This window comes from Aethalodelphis obliquidens, unplaced genomic scaffold (assembly GCF_003676395.1).
Source record: "Aethalodelphis obliquidens isolate GAN/ISIS:26980383/991018 unplaced genomic scaffold, ASM367639v1 scaffold3, whole genome shotgun sequence".
Taxonomy (NCBI): domain Eukaryota; kingdom Metazoa; phylum Chordata; class Mammalia; order Artiodactyla; family Delphinidae; genus Aethalodelphis; species Aethalodelphis obliquidens.
Genome location: NW_020837947.1, coordinates 51,071,768 through 51,096,645, shown reverse-complemented (window position 1 = coordinate 51,096,645; position 24,878 = coordinate 51,071,768). Strand labels below are relative to the sequence as shown.

General features: G+C 37.5%; 1 protein-coding gene across 2 annotated transcripts in view; it reads right to left on the bottom strand.

Annotated features, from left to right (window-relative positions):
- The window catches only part of PDSS2 (decaprenyl diphosphate synthase subunit 2), a 257,101-nt gene that overhangs the window by 135,229 nt on the left and 96,994 nt on the right, over positions 1 to 24,878 (bottom strand). Inside the window, exon 2 of one of the 2 annotated variants that reach the window (XM_027089390.1) lies at positions 18,531 to 18,665. The exons of the other annotated variant lie outside the window; for it this stretch is intronic. Within the exon in view, the coding sequence (XP_026945191.1) occupies positions 18,531 to 18,665 (135 nt within the window). The remainder of the gene's footprint in view (positions 1 to 18,530; positions 18,666 to 24,878) is intronic. 2 annotated transcript variants of the gene reach the window in all.

Here is a 24,878-nt window from a genome sequence, read left to right as displayed (position 1 = left end):
CAACTTATTTTAAACATTTTTTTACACTGCCTTTGTGCACAATTTGGTAATAAATTCACTTATTGCTATAAAGTATTTATTTTCTTAAAAAGATAACCTAGGTTCTCATCTTTGTGGCAAATCCACATTTATTAATATTTAATAAATTGGAAATTTGGATAAAACTATTATAGCTGGAAAGAGCTGGTCAAAAAAGCAAATATTGGAGTAGGTAACAAAAACTAAAATAGATACTACTAAAAAATAGCTACTTAATGGATTTTGTTAAATCATCAGATAACTGATTAGTAGCATCTGAATTACTAACAGAGTAAACAGTTGTAGCAAAGAGATCTTTTGAAGAGTCCTGCTTGGTTGTTAATAAAATATTACAGTTAATTATAGTTAGAAGGATAATATTTCAAATATACTTTCCCCATATTTTATTATTAACAGACTGTAATTGTAGTGGATATTCAAAGATCTCTTGCTTTCATTTAATGAACATTTATTTAGTGCCTGCCACATGTCAAACTGTGTGACAGGTTCTGAGAATTCATCCCAAAATGGGGAGATGGGGGCAGAAAACTATACTGTGTCCTTAAGAAGCTCATGCACAGATCAGTGAAGGATTCAGACAGGAAGTGAAATGATTTCAATCCTAGGCAACAACTGCTATCAAAGAAGTAAACACACGCAGGGGGCCAGGGGAGCCCAAATCTTGCTGGAGTAAGGGAAGTGTTCCCAAAGAAAGTAACACCTAAAGTGGGACCAAAAGGATAATTCTACCTAGTAGAGAATGAGGGGAAGAAATACACAGAGAATGTGGAGAAGTGGGGAGTGAGGGTGCTGAAGTGGGATCATTTACCTCAGAGAATCAGAAAATACAGTTTTAAGGAATCTCTTTTAAAAGCCGATCCAAATTAGAGGAAAATATCCCAACACTGGAATGACGGACTTTATGAAATAAAGTCAGCAAGGAAGGTCTAGGAAGTTCAAATGATCATGTTAAAAAAAAAAAAAAAGGTATCTTAAGGAAAACATTCCCTGGTTAGGTCCATGTATGATTAATCAAATTTCAGAGTGAATAAAGGTATCATCCATCTAATGTTAACTCTAAGTCCAATTGAATAACTTGCCATGACCAAATTTTGAATTTCACTGGCTGTTCTAATTGTCCTTTATCCCCTCAAATGAGAGAAGTATCCTTGTGTCTTTCCTCTTAAACTGATAAAAGTATGAGCTATAATATACTATAGTCTAATATATGTGTGTCTACTCTTGAAATATGTGTAAAACATAGCAAACTTTTAGAGGGAAGAGAACAGAATTATTTAATTCTTTTGGTATGGTACCCACTACAGTTCAGGTATAATCAGATACCCACAAAAATTTGTTGTTTTTTTTTTTTAACAGAAATGCCATTATGTCCTAATACAGCCTCTATACATAGCTATGGTCTAGGATATAATGAACTCCTGAATGGATTGTGGCATCATGATAGTAATACTTCATTTCTTCCAGAGCATAACAGATATCCTCTTTTTTGAGTATCATGATATTTCTAAACTAGGTCCTATAAATCTATGCTGATTTAGATTCTTATGTAACAGTCATTCCCCCTTTCTAAATAGTGTTTCAATTCAGTAGTATTTGACCTTCCAAGATATTCATCTGTTGAACAAACATAAGTAAAGATTCCAAAGATTTTTAAAAACTATATGTAAGATGATATCTATAACTGTGTACATATTATGTACATACAGCTTTGTGTAAATGGTTGCAGCATCATTCCTGACTTTGAATTTTGCTTGGCTCAATTTTCTTCTGTCAGGAAAAGCCCCAGCTGAAGAACATCAGAAGTCACAAGAGGTACAGAGCATCATGAGATGGTAATTGTAATACAACAATAAGAAGTCATATTGTTAAACTATAGAAAAGGAAAAAGCAATGGGGCCCCATACTGATTATTTATTGCTCTAAGTTCACATCATTACTATGTGGAATTATGAGCTGCAAGGAACAAAACAAAAATGAGACTGTTGAAGGTGCACAGAGAGAAGAGCATGGGGGGCCCACTTCACGAGGGCATCCAGAGGTCCTGCTGGAGCAGCTGTTTTGTCAATGTCTTTTCTTCCCACCATTCTAAGGACTGTAATTTATTCATTTGCTCTCACCTCTGCCTTATTGTAGAGTTTAAAATGGTTTAGGTATTACTAGATGATATTCAATAACAGATAAAAAGCACAACCAGTAGATGTGGGGAAAACATGAGACAAGAGTGTAACAAGAGATGAAGTATGATAAATTGAGAAAGAAAGGCACAAAATACAAGGGAGGGGGGAATGCAGAGCAATAACAGTCTGAATTACAGACTTTAATGAAGCACTCAGAAACAGAGCCTTTTTCTGTGTGTAGCAAACCTGCTATTTTATCTCAAAATGTTAAGATGTTTGAGTTTTAGGTGTGATGACTATGCATCACCAAACCAAACACAGTACATAGATTAAAACATTTCCTGACCTCCCAGTTTTAGGAAAGAAAGGAATTCTGTTTTGGAAACCATCAGGGCTTTGGGTTACATCTCTAACTCCTATTCTACGGGTACAAATAAAAGCTTCTGATTCATCATTTATAACAGTAACAGAGGGGCTCATGTTTTACTATTTGAAAATGGCACTAAATTAGTAACGATCACCATTTGTATAGCAAAAATATTTGAGCACTTATTGCTTGATAATACACTCTAAGTCAGTGGTTCCCTGTCTGGATTTCCTAGATCTTTAAGGATTCTTCACAGAAAGAATTCTTCAGAGAAGTGAGTTATCTTCCCCTTTCCAAAATGTCTAAGGAAAGCCATTCATTCACCCCTGGATAAAGGAACATCTATTAATAAAAAAACATCAATTTCCTTTAGTTCTGTACTCATTAATAAGATGTGATAGTAGTGGTTACATCTTGGTCATGAGGCACCCAGTTACAAGTATACCTGATAAAATGGAAAATCAAGTAATCATTATTTTACATATAAAGTGTGTTTGGTAAACAGACTCCTTTACAGAAGGGCAGGAGAACAGCAAAAGGAGTCCTGAGTGGTGAAAAGGCTGAGAGGTTATCATCACGGAGTCTATGCTGGCTAACTTCCCTCTACTTTTCCTTGGCCACCCCCTATCACCAAGGTATTCTAAGAGACAGCAGCTGTCCACTTCAATAACACATCTAACAGGAGGCCAGAAGAGGTCAGTGGAGAGCAGTGCTGGGCACCCCATCCTCGCACCCAGACAGCTGGGCTCTGGCACATCTCAGGTCTCTGTTTACTCAAGAGGAAGAAGCCAAAAAGACAGAATAAATCCTTACACTCAATTTTTCGCTTTGTCACGATCAGAGATGACTTTAAGGCTGTTGTAATGTTTAACTTAAAAAAGAAAAAAAGGTTTGAATTAGAAAACAAAGAAATTCTCCTGTGACAACGTCCCAGCTTCTACATTAATTCTAAAACAAATAGGAGAGTGGAACAATTAAACATGTTGCTTTAAATGTTTTAAATATTTACATATAAATTTTTCCTCTAACTCCAGGGAAGTGTAAACGAAATAGAAAGCTCTTCCTCCATCAAGAGCCGAAGAATTAGAAGGAAAAAGGCTTTTAGTTACCAGTTCTTGGGTTTTTACTTCTCTCTTAGGAAGTTCCCTCACTGAAGGCTCATCTATAAGGTACAGAACCTAAAAGTGAGCCCTAGTCCTTCACAGAGGGGCTACTTTCCCATCAAAATGGAGGTCATGGTCTGCGGCATATTTATTGAGTATAAACTTGCAGTAGTGTACTAGGCACAGAGAGAATGGCAACCACAAAAGACTATGTAGTACCTGACTTTAGGGGCTTTATGAATCTAAGAGTGGAACCAATAAAATTAGAAAATGCTAAGGAAGGACCTAAAATGGGTGGATTACAGAGAGGTCCATGTTACCTTGCCTACCCTTCTAAGTATTCCTGAGGAAGATTAACTTCCAGCCAAAGCAGTATAGATAAAACAAAATTTGCATAAGGTACCTTTGAAAAATAACAAGTTGCCTATTAAACACTGTAGGTGTGTCAAAAAAAAAAAGCTTTTGCAAAATTGAAGCCATAAATTGACTTAAACCCTCTTAATTTAGTACTATTCCATTTAAATTCTCTGACAACTGACTTTTCAGCTTGTTTTTGTTAAATTAAAATTGCTCTGGCCTCTACAAAAAGAGATAAAAAGTAAATTCCTATTTCTAAAGTTCTGAAGTGAATGATATAAAATTAAATATAGAGATGCATTTTAAGTGCTAAGTATCCTTCCGCTGTTGCCAGAAAACAACTAACAAAGGGGAGGTAAGTAATTTCACAGCCCTATTTTCTCACTCTCCTTCACTGAGTGAGAAGTGAGTCGTTTGCATGGCATAATAAGCTGTAAATTATAAACATTTTTACATTACACAGCCTGCTGCAAAGAGAAGTCTGCCAGCTTTCTACTATATTGGATAGGGTTCAAGTGATTAACTACAGCTTTGGAAAGAAGGGGTGGAAACTTGTTTTGCGTCTCAGTTTGTTGGTTCTCTTATGCATAGACTCTAAAAATCCGTTACATCATTATTTGCAATGAATATGTAAGTTATTCATTGTAATTATAGTAGGGTAATAGAAGCTCCATATTACTGCAGAATGTAAATTACCCATGGACGGCAGCAAATCTTGTAGGTGCATAATTATCCAAGTATTTCCTTGAAAACGTGTCTCCAATGAGTATGAATGTAATGGTTTTTAATACCAAAATTTATAGCACTGAGCATTTCAGGACTAATGACAAATGAAGTACACTTTGTTTTTTGTCTATAGGGGAAGCCCATTAGACAGAACATCTATGTGGGGCAGGTCTATTTAAAAACCTGGTTTCTGTATCAAAGAAAACATACAGATATCTGTATTCCCAATAGATAAAAGAGTAAAGGAAATGTGCAATAAAAGAGGTATAGCCTACAAACCTAAATGTTTTTATTTTTAAACTGTATAGAACACCATGATCCACATTCAACGTCTAAACAAAAGCAAATTTTGTCTGAATAAATCAACAATAATTCATGGAGCACCTGAGTGCCCACCACAGTGCTTGGGCTTTAGAGGCCAAAGAAAAAAGTCTATAACCTGGTTTCTAAGCACTATGCAATTCAATACCACCAAACATAAAGATCTGCGCTCAGTCTTGAGGATGTCAAGATGAAAAAGAAAGTACAGCTGGCCCCCATGTCCTTGGGTTTCGCATCCATGGATTCAACCAACTGCGGAGCTGGCTAAATCTACAAGTGGAAAACCTGTGGCTGCAGAGAGCCGACTGTATTCATTGCACTATACCATTGTACACAAGGCACTTGAGCATCAGAGTGGACTTTGGTATGCACGGGGGCTCCTGGAACCAACCCCACGGGGATACTGAGGAGCAACTGTATATTCAGGGCACTCTAATTCAGAGGCGTCTACAGTAATGGAAAGAGCACGAATTCCATGGTCAAATGGGGTCTGAATTCCAACTCTGCCGTCTATTTACACTACCAACTTTGTCAGGTTATTAAATTTCTCTAAGCCTGTTTCCCAAGAAAAGTGATTTTTTTGTTAACCAATATTGTAAGGATTAAATGAGTTAACATTTATAAAGCACAGGGAACAGTACCAGACATATAGAAAATTTGATGTGTGTTAGCTATAGTGATTATTTTTCTATAATTATCATAGCTTTGCACATAGCAGGTGCCCAACAAATGTTTGTTGAATGAATGAGTCAATGAGTGATAAGATAGGTATACAAATTACTAAAAAATAGATAAAAAGTGCCTCAAAGGTACAAAATGTAATAAAAGGCTCAGTGGTTGGAGAGGTGTTGAGTTGGAAGATGGCTAAAACATAGGCCCTGACCTCTAGAAGGTACTATCTAGTGGGGAAACATATACATAAATCAGTCATTACAAAACAATGTGTTAAGTGTTCTAAAAATTCACAGAACAGTCGCTCTAGGTTCTGGCTCTAATTGAGCCAGAGCTTTTCCTGGGGTACCAATATCCCTGTATCTTTGTGAGTGGATATACTTAACTTCCTACAAGCCACAAACTGAAGAGTTGAGAGGTGGGACTGGTGCTTTGTTTCTGCACTGTCTTGAGAGACCACTGCTCCTTTGCAGCAGCTCTACTTTCCACCACTCTCTTCTCTGTCACCCTGCATTCACTGGAGTCCTCAGCACTTCGCTTAGTTCTGTTCTCTTGGTTGACTTCAATCACGTGAACTGCCCACCTGTAGTTTCTCAATCTACTCAATTCAAATGCTGTCAACCCCACTCTCAGGAACAACTGGAACTTATCATTTAGAGCTGTTCTACTTCTGAAATCTTCAATTCACATATACTGCTTTCTATCTATGACCTCCTAATCTCTCAGTTCTCTCACTGAATTATTACTTTTCCCCCTAAAATATGAATCTTCATGACCTCCAATCCTTGATCACTATTTTTTACCTAATTTTGGACTCCCTCAGCCTTCCTTCCTGATTGAGCCTAAACAGTTCTATTAGGTCAACAACCATTCTTTTGCACATACCTTTTTCTTGGTGGGCAAAGAAAAATCACAATCATGCTTTTATTTTTACCTCCATCACTTCTACTCTAGGGCTGCTAGGAAGTAACTGCTGCTGTTAAGGAATTCAGATTTAATCCTGTAGGGAATGGGATACTATTGAAAAATTAAGAATATTTTATTCCACTTAAAAAGTTGAGCAGAATAGAAGGGAATAGGGCAATCTTAATAATAGAAAATGGACACTCAATATGCCACTGACTATAGAGAAGAAGGATTACAGGGTTAGAGATAACCAACCTGAGAATCTTCTCTCTTTGCCTCTATTACCATTGCCACCCAGCTACCCAGTCCAAGAGCAAGAAGAAGAGGATAGCGAAGAAGGAGCTCCTTGGGCACTAAGCCACCTGTAGATGCCAGTTTCTCCTAGCATCTTAGGTGAAGGGTATTAAGGACTGTCTTTAATCAAACAAATGGCTGTGAGTAGACATGGGTGGATTGTGGACCCAAGAGTGAATATGGTTACAGCTCTAGAAATTAAGCTCCAAAAACAGAGTTCTAGAAATGAAATTGCATCAATAGTGTCAATAGTGTCATAAATTGGAGGTCAAAGACTACTGTCACTGGAGGTCAAAGACTATTTCTTATTAATATTTGCATTTCCTTCAACGCTTAGCCCTGTGCCTTGCAGAGAGGAGGTGGTCAGGATGTGCTATATTGGACCACAGGCTACTTGAACCTAGCTGGATATATGCCCATTAAGCTCTGTGACTTAAAGTCCATTTTATCCCTATCTGCCTTATAGATGAGTAATCACACAGCATGATTAGTGACTTGCTTAAGATCAAATAAATAATCAGTTACAGATTTGAGACAAGAACCCAGATCTCTGGCCCTTTACCCAAGTCTCTTTTATATCACACTGTTTACCACTGGGGGTGCCTTGAGTTTGGGTTCAAAGGATATAACATTATGTCATGAAGCTATTAAGTAAACTCTGTCATTAGACATTTTAAATGACTGCAATTCTTCTAACAGAACTAACATTTTACTACAGTGAATGTCAAGAATTAAGCACAGTTTAAAATTTAGAATTAGACACTGGACAATGCCTTTGACTGTGGCTTCTTACTAGTCAACATACAGCCCTTCTTTAAGTAAAAGACTTAAACTTTTTCACTATTGACAAAACAATTTATGCAGCTTGTTTTTTGTTGTGATATAGTCAGGCAGGCTAATCTGTACCAAGATATTTATATACGATTAACTCTCAGCTGAGTAGATTAGTAACTGAGCCCACCTACTTTTTGTGGTGAATTATACTTGTTTTGTAAGAGGCTGTTCCTATTTTGTGTTTTTCCAACAGCTCTGGTGAAGTAAAGACTTCTGATGTACAGTACATGGAACAAAGAGTCTTCCCCTTTCTTACTCAACATATAATTGCTGCATTTGTGCATGCTGTGTAGGTTGAAAAATAACAATAAAAAGTTAATGAAGAAAATAAGTACTGGTTGTAATTAATTAGTAATATTGCTAGATTTGTACCTGGAGTTTATTTTTTTTGTTGTAAATGGAACACAATCAATAGGAATGTGTAATCAAACTGCACATGCTTTCATCTCTTGGGATCTCTCTGAAAAGGAGCTGAGATATCTTTAGGAAATTATCTTCAATAGCCTACTCTGAATTCAATTATTCAGCATAATCATTTTATTTTATTTTTTTAAAGTCTTCATGTTGCTTTTTAAAAATATCTATTTATTTATTTTTGGCTGCGTTGGGTCTTCGCTGCTGCGCGCAGGCTCTCTCTAGTTGCAATGAGTGGGGGCGACTCTTCGTCACGGTGCGCAGGCTTCTCATTGCAGTGGCTTCTCTTGTTGCAGAGCATGGGCTCTAGGTACGTGGGCTTCAGCAGTTGTGGCTCATGGGCTCTAGAACGCAGGTTCAGTAGTTGTGGCTCACAGGCTTAGTTGCTCTGTGTCATGTGGGATCTTCCCAGACCAGGGCTTGAACCCGTGTCCCCTGCATTGGCAGGCAGATTCTTAACCACTGCGTCACCAGGGAAACCCAGCATAATCATTTAAAATCACTGTCAATTCCTCCTTTTCGAGGTTCTTGTAGTACAAAAAGATACATTTCTTAAATAGGTTGTTATTGCTTTATAAGTATGAAATATAACTTTCTTTTAATTTTCAAGTTTATTTTAATTGAATTTTCTTTATTTAAAAAAAGAAATATTACAAATAAAGTTCCCTTTGACTATCCCCTATACCTGTTTCCAAACCATTCCCCCTCCCCACTTCCTCCAACCACAGGTATCATCAGGTGGGTGAAGTTTCTTCCAGACTTTTTCCTATGCATTTACACATGCCATTTGTTTATTTTGTTTGTTTGGGTTTTTTTTTGGCTGCACTGGGTCTTAGTTGCAGCACGCGGGATCTTTGATGAGGCATGCGGGATCTTTTCTTTCACTGTAGTGCATGGGCTCTTCATTGCAGCTCTTGGGCTTCTCTCTAGTTGTGGCGTGTGGGTTTTCTCTCTCTAGTTGTGGTGTGTGGGCTCCAGAGAGTGTGGGTTCTGTAGTTTGCAGCACGCGGGCTCTCTCAATGAGGTGCGCGAGCTCAGTAGTTGTGGTGCGCAGGCTTAGTTGCTCCGCAGCATGTGGGACCAGGGATCGAACCCGCGTCCCCTGCATTGGAAGGCGGATTCTTTACCACTGGACCACTGGGGAAGTCCCCTACACATGCCATCTTAAAATAAAATAACCATAACTTTTAAAATGCTATCTATTTCAATATTAATTATTTCACATTAATAAAACTGAGCCCTAAAACAATAATATAATCAACACGTTCCTACTTAAGTGTCATTTCTTATGGTGCTTTCTGATTTGGTCAATCACCAAGGGAAATATGGTTTGTTAATTCTGTTTGGCATTTTTAAGTGCCAGACAAATTCTAATATGCAGTGTGAAGGTGAGGATTGATAGTCACAGCCTATTGTTACTATAATTAGAAGTCATCAGAAGCTAATTAGTACCACATTAAAAATGATAAATTATGAACCATAAATTTGCAGCTAAGACCTAGTCCAATTCCCTAAATTTAAAGATTTATTTTTTTTTAAAAAAAGACTTGCCTCTTTCACAGCTTTTATATTCTCCACTTGTCTTTGTAAATTATATAGGTCTCTGAGTATTCCACCACCACTTCCTCTAACAGCACACCAAGCATGACCAATTTTCACTTAGAGGAGAAAGTAATGTTAAGGTCAGTAATTTGATTAGAAGATGTTTTCTACATTAACTTAGTTATGTTTATAATGCCTTTCTTCTGATTAGTCCTTTAAGCCCAACAATCACCTTAGCATGTTTAACCTTAGTCATTAATTTAATCTTAATCAATTGAATGATACACTGAGCTAGAATTAGCACAGTTACCGAGAAATTGATAGTGTCCATTTTAACATGGATGGTAAACCTAAGAAAGGTAATCAAAAGATAGCATTTTGCTTCACTCCTGCTTTCTTTATTTAAAAAGCACCTAGAGTTTATGCATTTTCATAGGATATCTGACCCTGTCAAAGAGGGCAAAAGATAAAAGTTTAAGTCAGCTCAGGGCCTCTAAGGCCCTCATTTTAATAGTAGGATAGAATTTCTAAGCTAACTACCAACACTCAACAAAAATTTTTACTAATTTTTAAGAAGTACTTAAATAAACATGTATAAATTAAAAATAATTCAGCCCACTCAAGAGGACAAAGAATGAACAAAGTCTTTCATCCCGTTTCCCTCCACAGCTGCCGCTCCCCAGAGGTGACCACTATTAACAGCTCTTTGTGTCTCCTTTGAGATATTTTTCATGCAAATAAAAATCCACTGCCCACCCAGTCAAGCCCCAAGAGGATCAAACTATAATACGTTTTCCAGTCTTGCTTTTCTTACATGTTCCTTGAGCCCTTTCCAGATCAGCACATACCGATCTCCTTAGTTCTTTTAAACGATCCATTGATACTCCCCTGCATGAATAACATAACGTGTGCCCTCTTGGTGGACACTTTGGTTGTTTCCTTTGTTGCTGTTGTTCTTGCAAAGTATACTGCAAAGAGCATTCTTATAAACACATCTTTGAGCACTTATGCTAATACATCAGTACACAATTTTGCTAAATCAAAGGGTAGTTGGATTAAAATAAAATTTACTGCTATTACCAAATTGTTCTCTAAGCAACTATACCTATTAACATCCCCACTAACAAAACATTCAAGTGCCTCTTCCTCGCCAAGAAATGCTGAGTATCAAACTTTTTAATCTTTGCCAATCTGACAGGGGGAAACTATGATTTTTTTATTTTTTTTTTTGCGGTACGCGGGCCTCTCACTGTTGTGGCCTTTCCCGTTGTGGAGCACAGGCTCCGGACACGCAGGCTCAGCGGCCACGGCTCACGGGCCTAGCCGCTCCGCGGCATGTGGGATCTTCCCGGACTGGGGCATGAACTCGTGTCCCCTGCATCGGGAGGCGGACTCTCAACCACTGCGCCACCAGGGAGGCCCTGATTTTTTTTTAATTTGCCCTGTATGATGAGGTCCAGCCTTTTCCCCCTTTTGTTTACTAACCATCTATGAGTTTTCTTCACTGAACAGCCTGTTCATGTCTTTTGTCCATGTCTGTGTTGTACTATCTTCTTCCTGATTCATAAGATCTCCAACAGATTTTTTTAATTAAAACTCGGTCCCTGTCATGTATGCTGCAAATATTTTTATAATTTTGGCACTTATCTTTGGACTTTATGGGAATTATTTTCCTTTGAAGAATTCTTTTTTAATGAAGTCAAATGTGTTAATCTTTTTGTTTATAGGTCCAGAGTGTTGAAACATTTTAGAAAGGTCTTCCTTGCTTCAAGATTAAATAATAATAACAACAGTAATAATAGATATTATTATTCAGCTGTAACCAAATAGTCATTGACTGTCATCCATGTGCTAGGAACATGCTGAATGCTGGGCTAATATGAAGAAAACAGATCATCTGAACTGTGTTTAATGGCACATAGAGCACAGAGTCTTCTTTTATCAGCACTACAAATAAATACAGAAAAAGATCAGTCCATAATTTTATTCCTATTCATCAGCTCACCTGCCACTCAGAAGCCAAATAAGTAGTAAGATAAAAGTACTTGTTTTACACATAGACTTGGCATGCTTTAAAATTCGCCAGTACCCACATGTACCCAAGCCAACAGACCATCTAAAAGGCGAAAATAACAATCACTTTACCCCTGACTCATTTAATACTTTTTCATTCTTGCATGTTCTACTTATCACAATTTATCTCTAGCAAACTGAGACAGAGAACGGTGGGCAAGAAGAAGGTGGCAGCATGTGAGAAATCTGATAAAGGACATAAAGCAGCATGACAGGCGTCTGGAATAACAATAATAGACAACACTTGTTAAGTGCAGTCTACACACAAGGCACTGTTCTAAGTGTTTTATTCATATTACCTGCTTTAATCCACTCAACAAACCTATGAGGTACAGACAGGTGACCTAACTTGTCTGGGGTCACATAGCAAATAAGTGATAGATTTAAACTAAGGCAATTTATAACCAACATGATATACTTCTTCCCCTACTTGATCACTTAATGTAGGATCTCAGAAAGTTACTTCATCTTTTTGAGTGTCAGTTTTCTGGTTGGTGACTGTTATTTCTGCCTCACAGAGTCCCCATTAGGGTTCAAAGTTAGGTACCCTAACATAAAATAACGTTTACCAAACTGTTTTGCAGCATTCTACAAGATGTACTGCTGACAGTCAAAAAAAAAAAAAAATCATAGTTTCCCCCTGTCAGATTGGCAAAGATTAAAAGGGTTACAGGGTTTTAGAGTAAAATAACTGGGAAACAATATCTCTTCTTAAAGATTCGTGATGCATGCCACATACACCTAACAATTCTTCAGATTTATGAAATGAAGCAATCTTTTGGCATGCCCAAATTTATCTGACCACAGGACCTTTTGTCCCACTGACAACCTAGCAAAACCTTCATCCCAAATGAAGCACAAATTGGGAAATGTTGGTAGAAAATGGCATGAGATCAAAGGACCTAATGAGTCTATGTCTGAGTCTGGCTTGGCCAACTGCTAACCTCTTGTTTTAGGTAAAGACTCCTTAACCTCTCCACGTCTCTGTTTTCCCTCTCAGCCATTACCTAGACTGCTTCAATAACTCCTTGGCTGGTTCTCTCTATCTCTTGGACCTCAACTCTCTGCGTTACCTTCTCAACTAATTACATTCTATAGCACAGATATATTAATGTGACTCCTTTGCTTAAAGACCTTTATAATAGCTATGAATAAGAATAAACACTTAGAGAATGCTTACTATGCTATGCATTATTCTATTCACTCATTTAATTCTTAAAACCATTCTCTGAAATGTGAGAGCTGAAATCTGAGGCACAGCTAATAGGTGATATAGTCTGTTTCCAGATTCCAAGTCTATTCTGCTGCCTTTTGGATGGCTCCCCACTGTTTCTCCAGGATATAGCTCTAATTCCTTCGGCCCTTCACAATTCAACTTCAACCTTCCTTTTCTACACCGTCTCCTCATCAGTATTCTGTAATACATTAGTTTGCCGGCACTATGAGGGAAGAACTTGTTCTAGGTCCCTCTCCTTGGCTTGAAAAAAACCATTTTCATGTTCACAGGGTGTGCTGCTGGTATATGCATGTTTGTGTCCAAATTTCCCCTTTTTTAAAATAAGGACACTAAATTAGGATCCATTCTAATAACCTCATTTTAACTTGATTATATCAATAAAGACCCTATCTCCAAATAAGGGCACATTGTGAGAACGAGGGGTTAGGACTTCAACATATGAATTTTGGGGGGGACACAATTCAATCCATAACATCTGTATACATGAACCTGGTCTCTATTATATAAATTCATACATTCATATAATAATTATGTACTGAGTGCCCACTACAGTGTCAGCACTCTGTGGGCCCTGCTATGTACTATGTACCAGACCACATGTTTTTGGTCAGTCTGTTCCTTACTTCCTTTGCCTAGAATGCAACCACCTTTTACCAAACCCCTTGACTACCTGCGTTCCTCCAACTGACAACCTCCTAGTTACCTTCAAAACCCACTTATAAATTCCCTATTTTGTAAAGTTCAAATGGTCTCTTTTTCTGAAATTTTCTCCTTTCCTCTCCCAACATATTTAATTGCTCCAAAGAATTCTGTTTATACTTTACTTACAGTATCTATAGCATCATATTACAGTTGTTTGTAAACTTGTATGTTCCCTGGCTTGATGCTAATAAGGTCATGGAGGGTAAATACTATACAGTATTCAGCTTGTATCTCCTGCACTAAGCATAGTGCCTGGAACACCACACAGTAATTGCTTAATAAGAGTTTGTTTAATGAGTGATCAAAGCAGGGTGTTCAATTTAACAAGACCCAATAGGAAAAAATTGAAGGAGGAACATCTAGAGACACAGAGACCCAACAGACAACTATTGATAAAATCTAAACATGAAGTAGGGCTTCCCCGGTGGTGCAGTGGTTAAGAATCCGCCTGCCAACACAGGGGACGTGGGTTCGAGCCCTGGCCCGGGAAGATCCCACATGCCACGGAGCAACTAAGCCTGTGCGCCACAACTACGGAAGCCTGCGCACCTAGAGCCCGTGCTCCGCAACAGGAGAAGCCACCGCAATGGGAAGCCCGCACACTGCAATAAAGAGTAGCCCCCGCTCGCCGCAACTAAAGAAAGCCCGCGCGCAGCAATGAAGACCCAACGCAGCCAAAAATAAAATAAATAAATAAATAAATTAATTAAAATAAATAAATAAACATGAAGTAACAAAGGCCTGTAACGGGAGAGTGGAAAGTTAACTGAAAGAAAAAGAGACCTGGAGAAACTTGTGAGTTGGTGGTTTATTAGACACAGAAGATGAAAGAGTGGGAGTAACCAAGGATTACCAAATTCACTGGGATAACTGGGTGACAGAAACAGCAAAATATTAATTAAGGTGCCACTGTTATTAACAGATAAACCCTAAAGTTTAAGTGGTTGAACAAATAGATTTTTCCTCTCACACATCAAGTCAACATGGATATTCCTGATGGACAGGTGGCTCTCCTCCAAGGGGTGCAGGTACCTTTCATCTTGAATTGGTCACTTCCAAAATCACCTGCTTAAGGTATACTGCAAATGTAAGATTTTTATGGTCAGGAAATTGTAAATTTCATTTATGCTTTTATTTTATTGGCTAGATCTCATTCATACGGCCCAGCCAACTGCAAAGGAAGGCTGGGAAATGTAGTCTAGCTGAATACTCAGGAAGAAAAGAAAATGTGCTTGGCAAACTTGTTTTAATCGCTTCTAATACAGTTAACAAGAGGTGGTAGGAAATTTCAGGGAATGAAGGTAGAGTGAAAATTTGTGGCCTGTTTATAATTGCTAGTTAGATAAGAAATATTTGAGTCAGTTCTTCCTAAACCAACTGAGAAAACTGAACCGTTAGTCACAAAATTCACCTGCATTTCTTTAAATGTAATAATCATGTAACACTAGAGAAGTCTATACTTTGTTATGCTATGTATTATATATTACATGATCTATCTTTTGTACACAAAATATAAACATCCTATCATTAAGAATAAGTTATAAACATTTTCCCAGTTGTGGCTAGGGATGCTTGTAAATTCAGTAATACTTTTTTTTGCCTGATCACCTTTGTAACCAATTTTTAAAGTCAGAGTTGGTGGAATAAACCTAAAGTCCATGGTCTTGTTTGAAAAAGGTTATGGTAGATGTTTACAGTGCATTTTTATAAATGTGACTCACCTGTTTTTCAAAATGCAGTTATTAGATTTTAGCCTAAATTCTGCCTCTCTTGGCCATTATGTGATAGGTTCACAAGACACATCCACAAGATATATCCAGCAGTTATATCCTTAGGCCAAACAAAACAGGTCACCTAACTCACTTTTGTTCCCTTAGGTAACTTACTCAGGTTCCATTAACTGACATCAAAGTCAAGTTTATGAGGAAAAACACCAACAATGTAAATCCCAGTGGTTAAGAGGTGAATTTAAAAGCTCCCAAATTAGTACTTCCCTCAAATGTTAAATAATTCACTGTGGCATTATAGATACAAGCCTCCAGCAAAAGTTACACTTGAACAATTAAGCTAGCAGGAGCCAAACAAATGACTTCAGGGATAGAGAAACAAATGAATGGTTTCTCGTAGTAGTATGCCAAATTACATTTTCACATTAACCAGTGTGTAGAACACCCAAGCATCGGCAATGACTTACTAGATAAAGTTTGATTACAGAAAAACAGCCTGGAACCACAAACCAGGATTATTCCCTAAATGTAACTGTGGATTCTATACACTTGGGTATGAAACCCATTTACGCCATTTGGAAAAATTTTATATTCATAATGTACCACCTACTCTTTTGCAGAGTTCTTTTACAATTGCTCATATTACAACGACTATCTACCAAATGCATTATGTTCCTGTAAAGGATCAGAAGGCAATGCAGCTATTTCTTAGAGGCTAAATAAGAAATTGGAAACACAAGGTCACAACACAGTGCACTGTGTACATACAATAAAGGTAACAGCATCTGCATAGTAGAAAGAAATACACTTTATATTTAAATTCTAACTCCATCACTTTCTACCTAGAGGATTTTAGACAAGTCTTAATCTCAGCATTAGTTTCTTTTTCTATAAAATGGGGACTATTCATTTATGCAATAAATATTTACTGAATACCTATCATGTGTCGAATACTTCCAAGTGTTAGTTTAGGATTAGTGATAGTCAACCATAGCTGGTATTCATTAGAGGTGTGTATGGCTACCCAAATGCAAGAGCAGATGACTGACCATGGACTTCCCTGGTGGTACAGTGGTTAAGAATTCACCTGCCAATGCAGGGAACATGGGTTCGAGCCCTGGTCCGGGAAGATTCCACATGCCGCGGAGCAACTAAGCCCGTGCGCCACAACTACTGAGCCCACATCCCACAACGACTGAAGCCCGGGCACCTAGAGCCTGTGCTCCACAACAAAGACAAGTCACCACAATGAGAAGCCTGCACACCGCAACAAAGAGCAGCCCCTGCTCACTGCAACTAGAGAAAAGCCACGTACAGCAACGAAGACCCAACTCAGCCAAGAATAAATAAATAAATTTAAAAAAAGAGCAGATGACTGACCAATAAAACGGTTAAAGTCGGAGACTGAAAAATCAATGGAGTTCCAAACAGGAAACAGATACATGGTTACAAGGTGATGTGAGGTCTAATTCCTTTCCTGGGACTAACAGGTTATTAGTATTCATTGTAGATGTTTATGTATTTTCTCTAATTATTTCAACTGAACTCAGCCAACAGCTTTTCTACAAAATTTACAGGGTAAAATTTTGAGCTCCAATTAAAACAGGTTGGGGAAGGATGTAGATAGATGTATTGAAGATTTGCCAAGTTACTGTCCGTTCATAAGTTTTCCCAGACATACTTAAGGGAAGACCTTTTTTGGTGTACTAATTTAATGGCTAGTCTAATCTACAAGTGAAATACATTTTTTGAATCAGACTAGAAAAGCCGAATAAAATTAAGAAGAAAAAAACCCAACAAAACATGAGATTTGGAAGAAAGAGAACTATAGTTAGAGCCTGAACTTTTCCTCATTTGCTAGTCATGTCACCTTGAAAAACATCTCAAGGTTTCTGAAACTCAGTTTTCTCAAGAGTAAAATAAGTATAACGACAATTCTTACCTATGGAATTGTTGTAAGGATCAAATGGGATAACTGTCATTAAAATGATCAGTAACCTACAAAGCACTAAATAAATATAAATTATCTCAGAGTGAACAGGAACTGAAAATGATCCCAAGATATTTCTTCTAGTGAAGACACTTACGTGGATCAATGGTAAAAGCTCTGCAAAATTACCCTGGCTAGAGGAGAGGCCATTTGTAACCCCAACAGTGATAATCTTTGCTTGCATGTTAATGAAGGTCACTGGACTTCACAGCAGGCAAGCTAGTCATCTTTAAATATTACAGAAGAAAAAAAACATTTATGGGTAAGACTACCAGGAATTTTTAAAAAATCTAAGATGTGGATTTGTTTTTAAAGTAAATAAATAAAAGATATATTAACCGTAAGCCAAAGTTTCTAGAAATACTTCTTTTTGTGAGGAAAATTTTCCTGTCACCCGTGTTTCTGGGTGGTTTTAATTTCAGGTGCCCATGTCCACTTGCAGACTATTACTTCCATACAGGCTTTTAACACAGTGTCAAGTATACTGCTAAGATCTGATATATTATTACTAAAAAACATGCTGTCATTTAAAAAAGCAAAACTGAAAATTTAAAGTTTGTTTTATATGCAGCAAAAATGACTGATATGTACTCATAAATTAATTTTTTTAATCTAAATGTGTGATATGTAAAAGTTTCTTATTCCAGTCACTTTAATAAAAACCTCTTCACCATAAAAATAAGCAAAATAAAATAAATGATATAGCACTGAAGTAGACATCTCCTAAAATGGTAGTTGTAATTATTATATACACAACTAAGTTATCATATTGAGTAGGTTTAAAAATCATGAATCCTGGACTAAATGACATAGAGTTCTCTACAGAAATACAATGATACCATGATGGAGCAGGAGAGTAGTGTTCAATAGGAATGTTTAAATGCTCAAGGCAGAAATGAGAAATATTAGACACAAAATTTACCAGAGTTACATACAAAGAAAGCAGCTAAGCCTATTAGATTTGTTAAGAATAATAAAAATCCATGTTTTAACTTAACAAAATATTTTAATCTATCTTTGAATCAGAGAATGACAAAAAACTAAACTGATTTCTACTGACCACTGTAAGAAAACACGCTTTAGAGAGCAATGTCAAAATTTCTTCTTACCATGAATAGATACCACTGACCATGTCATAGCTCTGACATGAAGCATTCACACTGCTGGGCCCAGCTGCCTTAGAAATAAGTAGCACCACCAAGCCCCTCAACTGGAGGTTATTCTGGCTGTCGTGTACAAGGCCCCTGTCAACAAGTAAAGAAAGAAGAGGATTAACACACCCTCACAAAATCAGTCAGATCAAATTAGAGAATTGCTGCAAATACACCCATGCTTCCAAAATCAGACAATGTGACTTGTTGAAAAGAAATAGGATTGGTGGAAGAAAGAGTTAACAGGAGGAAGCAACAAGTTCAGGAAACAACTAGAGAAACCCATGGCTGGTTTTGAAAGTAACAATCTGAAAATTGTGAGGCCTAATGATTTGGCTTCCTCCTCTTTCTGGGTTTTCCCACTGTCTATACCCTACCACGCAATCTTAACCATTTGCTCTGATAATGAGAGGAACCCATAGTTTTAAACTGTTCTGTGGTAGTTGACAGCAGGTGAAATACAAATTGTATGGCTTGGATGAAGTGGTATTATGTGGCGATGATGCTGGTAAGGGCAAGTGGTAAAAAATGGTTTCTGTCTTCACAGGTAGAAAATTTATTTGAGAAGTAAAATGGAAATGAATGCCATGGGCAAATATCTTGCCATTTCTTATTTTTTATGCAAAGAATAATCATTCTAGACAATGTTAGTCTTTAACATAGAATGTAATATTTTTTTGCTATGAGGATTGAATTTTTATAATTTCTACTACAACTAAGGTCAGGAATACTTTCTAAGATTATATGTTTGTTTAAGTATTGCAAATGGTTGTCATACAAGAACTAAATGACATCATTAAAAAAAGAAAAAAGACAGAAAACTATGGGTAACATATTATAATAAATTAATATTTAGAACAATGTTCATGAGCATTAATCAAATAGGTTATACTAAAGTATACATAAATAACATAAATATAATTCTTGAATGTGGTGAAAACGGTAAAAAATTTTTTATTAATTTGTATTGGAGTATAGTTGATTTACAATGCTGTGTTTGTTTCTGCTGTACAGCAAAGTGAATCAGTTATACGTATACATATATCCACATTTTTTAGGTTCTATTCCCATATAGGTCATTACAAAGTATTGCGTAGACTTCCCTGTGCTATACAGTAGGTTCTTTTTTTTTTTTTTTTTTTGCAGTACGCGGGCCTCTCACTGTTGTGGCCTCTCCCGTTGCGAAGCACAGGCTCCGGACGCGCAGGCTCAGCGGCCATGGCTCACGGGCCCAGCCGCTCCGCGGCATGTGGGATCTTCCCGGACTGGGGCACGAACCCGTGTTCCCTGCATCGGCAGGCGGACTCTCAACCACTGCGCCACCAGGGAAGCCCAGTAGGTTCTTATTAGTTAGGTATTTTATATATAGTAGCGTGTATATGTCGACCCCAATCTCCCAATTTATCCCTCCCCCATCTTTCCCCCTTGGTAACCATAAATTTGCTTTCCAAATCTGTGACTCTGTTTCTAAAAACAGTAAAATTTTGTATTTTAATACTTCACTGAATTATTAAGACTTCCTTGGGTAAATTCTGAACAACGAATTAATTTAAATTAAGTAAGTTAACATAGCCAAAATTAATGAGTCAGTCCATTACTTAAGAAAATTTTCACCCTTCATGCCTCCAAATAAATTTTTAAAAGGGATCCCTTCTTGCTCTTTCAATAGTTTCAAAATAAGACAGATCTTCAGGCTCTCTGCAAGATAACAGTTACAGCTCTTTCTCTACTTATATTTTCTCCTTAATCTAGTAAGTAACCTTCAGCAAGCTAGAGGGGTTAATGATTTTTACAAAGAAGTTCTAATATCTGTTAATTTAAGGTAATTAAGCTATATTATAGTAGAAACAAATAATCACCAGAAATGTCCAAAGCTCTGTATTATTATGTAACAATCTACTTAAATCCTACAGACCTGAACTGTTGGGAGGTTGCGAAGCACCCTATTTTAGAAGAAGAAAATGTAAAATGGGAGCACTCTCCAAATTTTTTGCTTTGAATTACAGATTTTAACTTATGCTACTAGACCCTTATTTATGTATTACCTGAGGTAGATAATAATAATATTAAAGAGAAGCTCTGAATTGGCTCCTAATTCTAGAAAGGGAAAAGTGGAAGGTGAGGATGTGTGTGTGGCTGTGTGTTTGGGGGGTTGAGCCTGGTTAGGAATGAAGGATATGAAGGTAAGAACTCATATCCTCTAATGAAGGATATGAGGGTAAGAACTCTGACAGCTGGCCAAGTCACGTTGAAGAAATAGGCCTGGCAACAGTTCTGACAACACCTTCCTCAAATTTCTCAGAGAGGGGACCTTTCACAGAGGACACATACATCATCATCATCATCATCATCAAAATACAACAGCAGCAGCAGCAACAACAAATCCTTACATAGGACTTTATATATGCCAGGAACTATTCTAAGCATTTTACTATATATTAATTAAATTAATTCACAACAACTCTATGAGGAAGGTACCACAATTACTTTGATTTTACAGATGAGGAGAATGAGGCACACAGAGAGATCAAGCAACTTGTTCAAGGTACCAGAGACAGTAGGCGTTAGAGCCTTGATAGAGCCAGGATTTGAACCCAGGCCACCTGGCCCTAGAGTCTATATACATGCTTACCCATTATGCTATAGTGACCCTCCATCTGCTTCACCTCATGTACCAACTATTTGCTAAGTCAGTAGAATAGTGACCGTTTTAGAACCAGGTTTGAAAAATCCTTCTGCCATTTATTAGCTGTATGACTCAGAATATCACCTCTTCCGTAAAATGAGATTAACAACATCTACTTTCTGTAGTCATTGTATGGAACAGACAACATGAGTGAAGCATAAACCACTGTGGAAGCACATGGAAGGTGACAAGGTGATCAGAAAACTACATCTCTCTCCTTATTACTTTTTTAAAAAATTAATTAATTAATTTATTTAGGCTGTGTTGGGTCTTCATTGCTGTGCGTGGGCTTTCTCTCTAGTTGTGGCGAGCGGGGGCTACTCTTTGTTGTGGTGCACGACCTTCTCACTGCAGTGGCTTCTCTTGTTGCGGAGCACGAGTTCTAGGCACGCAGGCTCAGTAGTTGTGATGCATGGGCTTAGCTGCTCCGCGGCATGTGGGATCTTCCCGGACCAGGGCTCGAACCCGCGTCCCCTGCATTGGCAGGCGGATTCTTAACCACTGCACCAGCAGGGAAGTCCCTCATTATTTTTTGCCATCTATTTTTTCTCAACTCTTATATTTTCTTTTTCTTTTACTGTTTCTCCTTCTGTCTCTCAAAGTCTTACCCACTACCAGCATATATAATTTCCTATAAATACTGTTTCCTTTTCTACCCCCAACATAACAAAAGTTAAGGAATTCTTCCGACCATGACCCAGAAACATCATGTATCACTGAAACACTGGCCACTTTCAGAATGCATTACTGAAAAGGTCAGGAAAAGAAACTATAGTAGACCAGTTACCAGAAATCAAGAGAGCAGTCAGAAAAGCACACCTTCTAACCATCAATTTTCACACAAGACAGCAGTTAACAACCCAGAGAACAGATTAACAGGTTGAGTAAATTAAATGTTTCCAAAACACCATGTCTTTAAATTCACTTCATTAACACCCTTAAAAAAAAAAAAGTACTAAGATAATTCGATAATGTTCACAGCTCAAAAACTAGCTCACAACAAAAATAAGAAATTTTGCTCCTGAGCATAAAAAGTCCCTAGGATTCTAAACTTGCAGAGTTAATGTTTCATATGGTCCAGGTCATACTTCACCTGGAACACTATGATTTATTCTGAATGCCTCTCTTAAGGAGAAATACTGACAAGCTGGGGCATATCCAGAAGATGGTGAAATCATATACTTCCACATGCTTGGCTGACCAAAAAAAAAAAAAAAAAAAAAAGAATGCTAGCTTGGAGAACAGTAAAGTTGGTGTTCTCAAATTTACGCAGTCAAAAATGTAGTAAATGCTTACTACATGTCAGGTACAGAGCTAAACAGAGAGTGGAGGACATGATGGCGAGCAATGGTGAGCTGTGGTCTCCCTTCTTGTGGATAATACAGTCTGGACTTAAAATAATAATAAAATGTGGTATGAGCTACTTTAGGAGATGAACAAGGACAACTAACATAGGCACAGAGAAAGGGCAACTAACATAAGCAGGGGTGAAGGAGTGGTGAAAGGGACCCCCCCCGAGACCTAAAGGATGAGACGAAGTAGTCAGGGGAGCTGAAGCAAGGAGGGGAAGTGAAAAAAGAGTGTTCTAGAGAGGAGACAATATGTGTGAAAGTTTGGAGGAGAAAGAGGAAGACACAGCTGTCTCCAGAATCAATAGGGCAGGAATACAGTGTGTGAAGGGCAGGGTTGGGAGAATTAAAGCTAGAGGAGTACATGATGACTGTATTTTCATCTGAAAGGGTACCAGAAGGATAGGCGATAGACCTGGTAAGTATTACTTTAGAGACTGACACTAATAGACAGAAAATATAGCTGGTGAATTTTGGCTCGACATGAACAGATTAAAAAACAGAGGAGTCTCTGTTGATGCTGAGTCCCTTGAGAATAAAGATGTTTAAGAAGCTGCACAGCCTCTGATACAACACATTAGAGGGAAGCCTGGACTATTCAACATCTGGGTTTTTCTCTTACTCTGTGATTCTTTATTATCTCACTTTACTACATTTAATTATCTAATACCCTACAATATGTATAATAAGTATAAAAATTGGGAGAATTCGTTAACATCATCTAAGTGTCATAAACGAAAGCAATATTTAGTATCTTGTAATCTTTATCACTAAAATTCTACAGAATTGTTTTCCTTTCACTAATATAGATTTTAAAAAAAAAAAACCCCAAAACCTTTATCATTCATTCAACTAATGCAGACCGAAAACCTTCCATACATCAGGCACAGTGCTTGGCATAGATGTCATGGTGAGCAAAACCAGGCACGGAGCTTGTGAAGCTTACAACCTAGTGGAAGAGACTGGTAATAATGAAAGAATGACAAATAAATGTAAAATTACAATAGTAATAAATGCCACAAAGGAAAAAGAGAGACGATGCTGTGAGAGCTTACAACGGGGAACTAGCCTAGCAGGGAAAGTCAGAGGCTTCCTTAGGAAATGATGACCGAGTTGACACCCAAAGGAAGATGTAAAAGAGGGGTGTGGGAAGAGAATAGGTAAGGGGAGTGTCTCCACAGCACAAGAATGAGCACATGCAAGGCTGAGTACACTGTACAAAGTGAGGCTAGAGGCAGACAGAGACCAGACCACACAGGTCAAACAGGCCATGATTGGATGTTAGCTCTTTATCCAAAGAGCAATGTGAAGCCACCACAGTAACTTAAGCATCTTGTCATGTAATCAGATGTTTTTTAAAAAATAAAAAAAAAAGAAAGAAAAAAGAAAAACTTCTATCATCAGTGTGGAAAAATGACTTAGGTGTGTGTTTGGGGTGGGGGGGACAAAGTGGATATGAGGAGACTGGTTAGAAGGCTTTTGTGGTAGTCAATGAGAAATATGGGGGTAGCTTGGTGGACAAACAAGAGGTGTAGCAAATCTAAAGTAATATTTCAACTCAATTTAAATATATGTCAGATACTATGTAGTCCTGGAAAATTAGCTATTATAGATATATCACTAATTTAAAATAATATTCTGAAAAGTCTGTAAGTTGAATTTTGGGGGGACAAACTTGGCCTTCAAAATTCTGCTCCAGAGCTACAACAGATCAACAGTAAACATGAATATTCTAATAGCTTTACAATTTCATGGAAATAAGGATTGAACAGGTGAACTTTGTGCAACCCAGCTCTATAGCCTTCTCACATTATGGCTTCTATGGCTAACTGCAGTTCCTACTACATCATCCTATCTTTCCACAACTATTAACTAGTTTCTCTTCCTTAACCCTATCCTATAAATATTTCAAATATTTCAAATAAATATTTCAAATGACAGTTATGGCATCTTTCCATATTCTCTCAAATTCTATTTCTTCAACACTTATATACTAAGAGGTATACAAAGAAATAAGAGGTCTAATAAAAGAGCTATAATAATGTGTTCCAAAAATGGTTAAACTGTATAATATTAATGAACAGATAACAAAGATAGTAGAGTAACAAAAAGCAACAAAGGAAGAAAGAAAACCACTTCTTGTTAGAGGTGTGCCTCACAGTAGAGACAGAATTCAGACTGCGCCTTAAAGATGGTCAAATTTCCCTGAGCAGAGAATGGAGGAAGAAGTGGGATGGAGTTATTGGAATGGAAAGAGTGGTATTTTAGGAG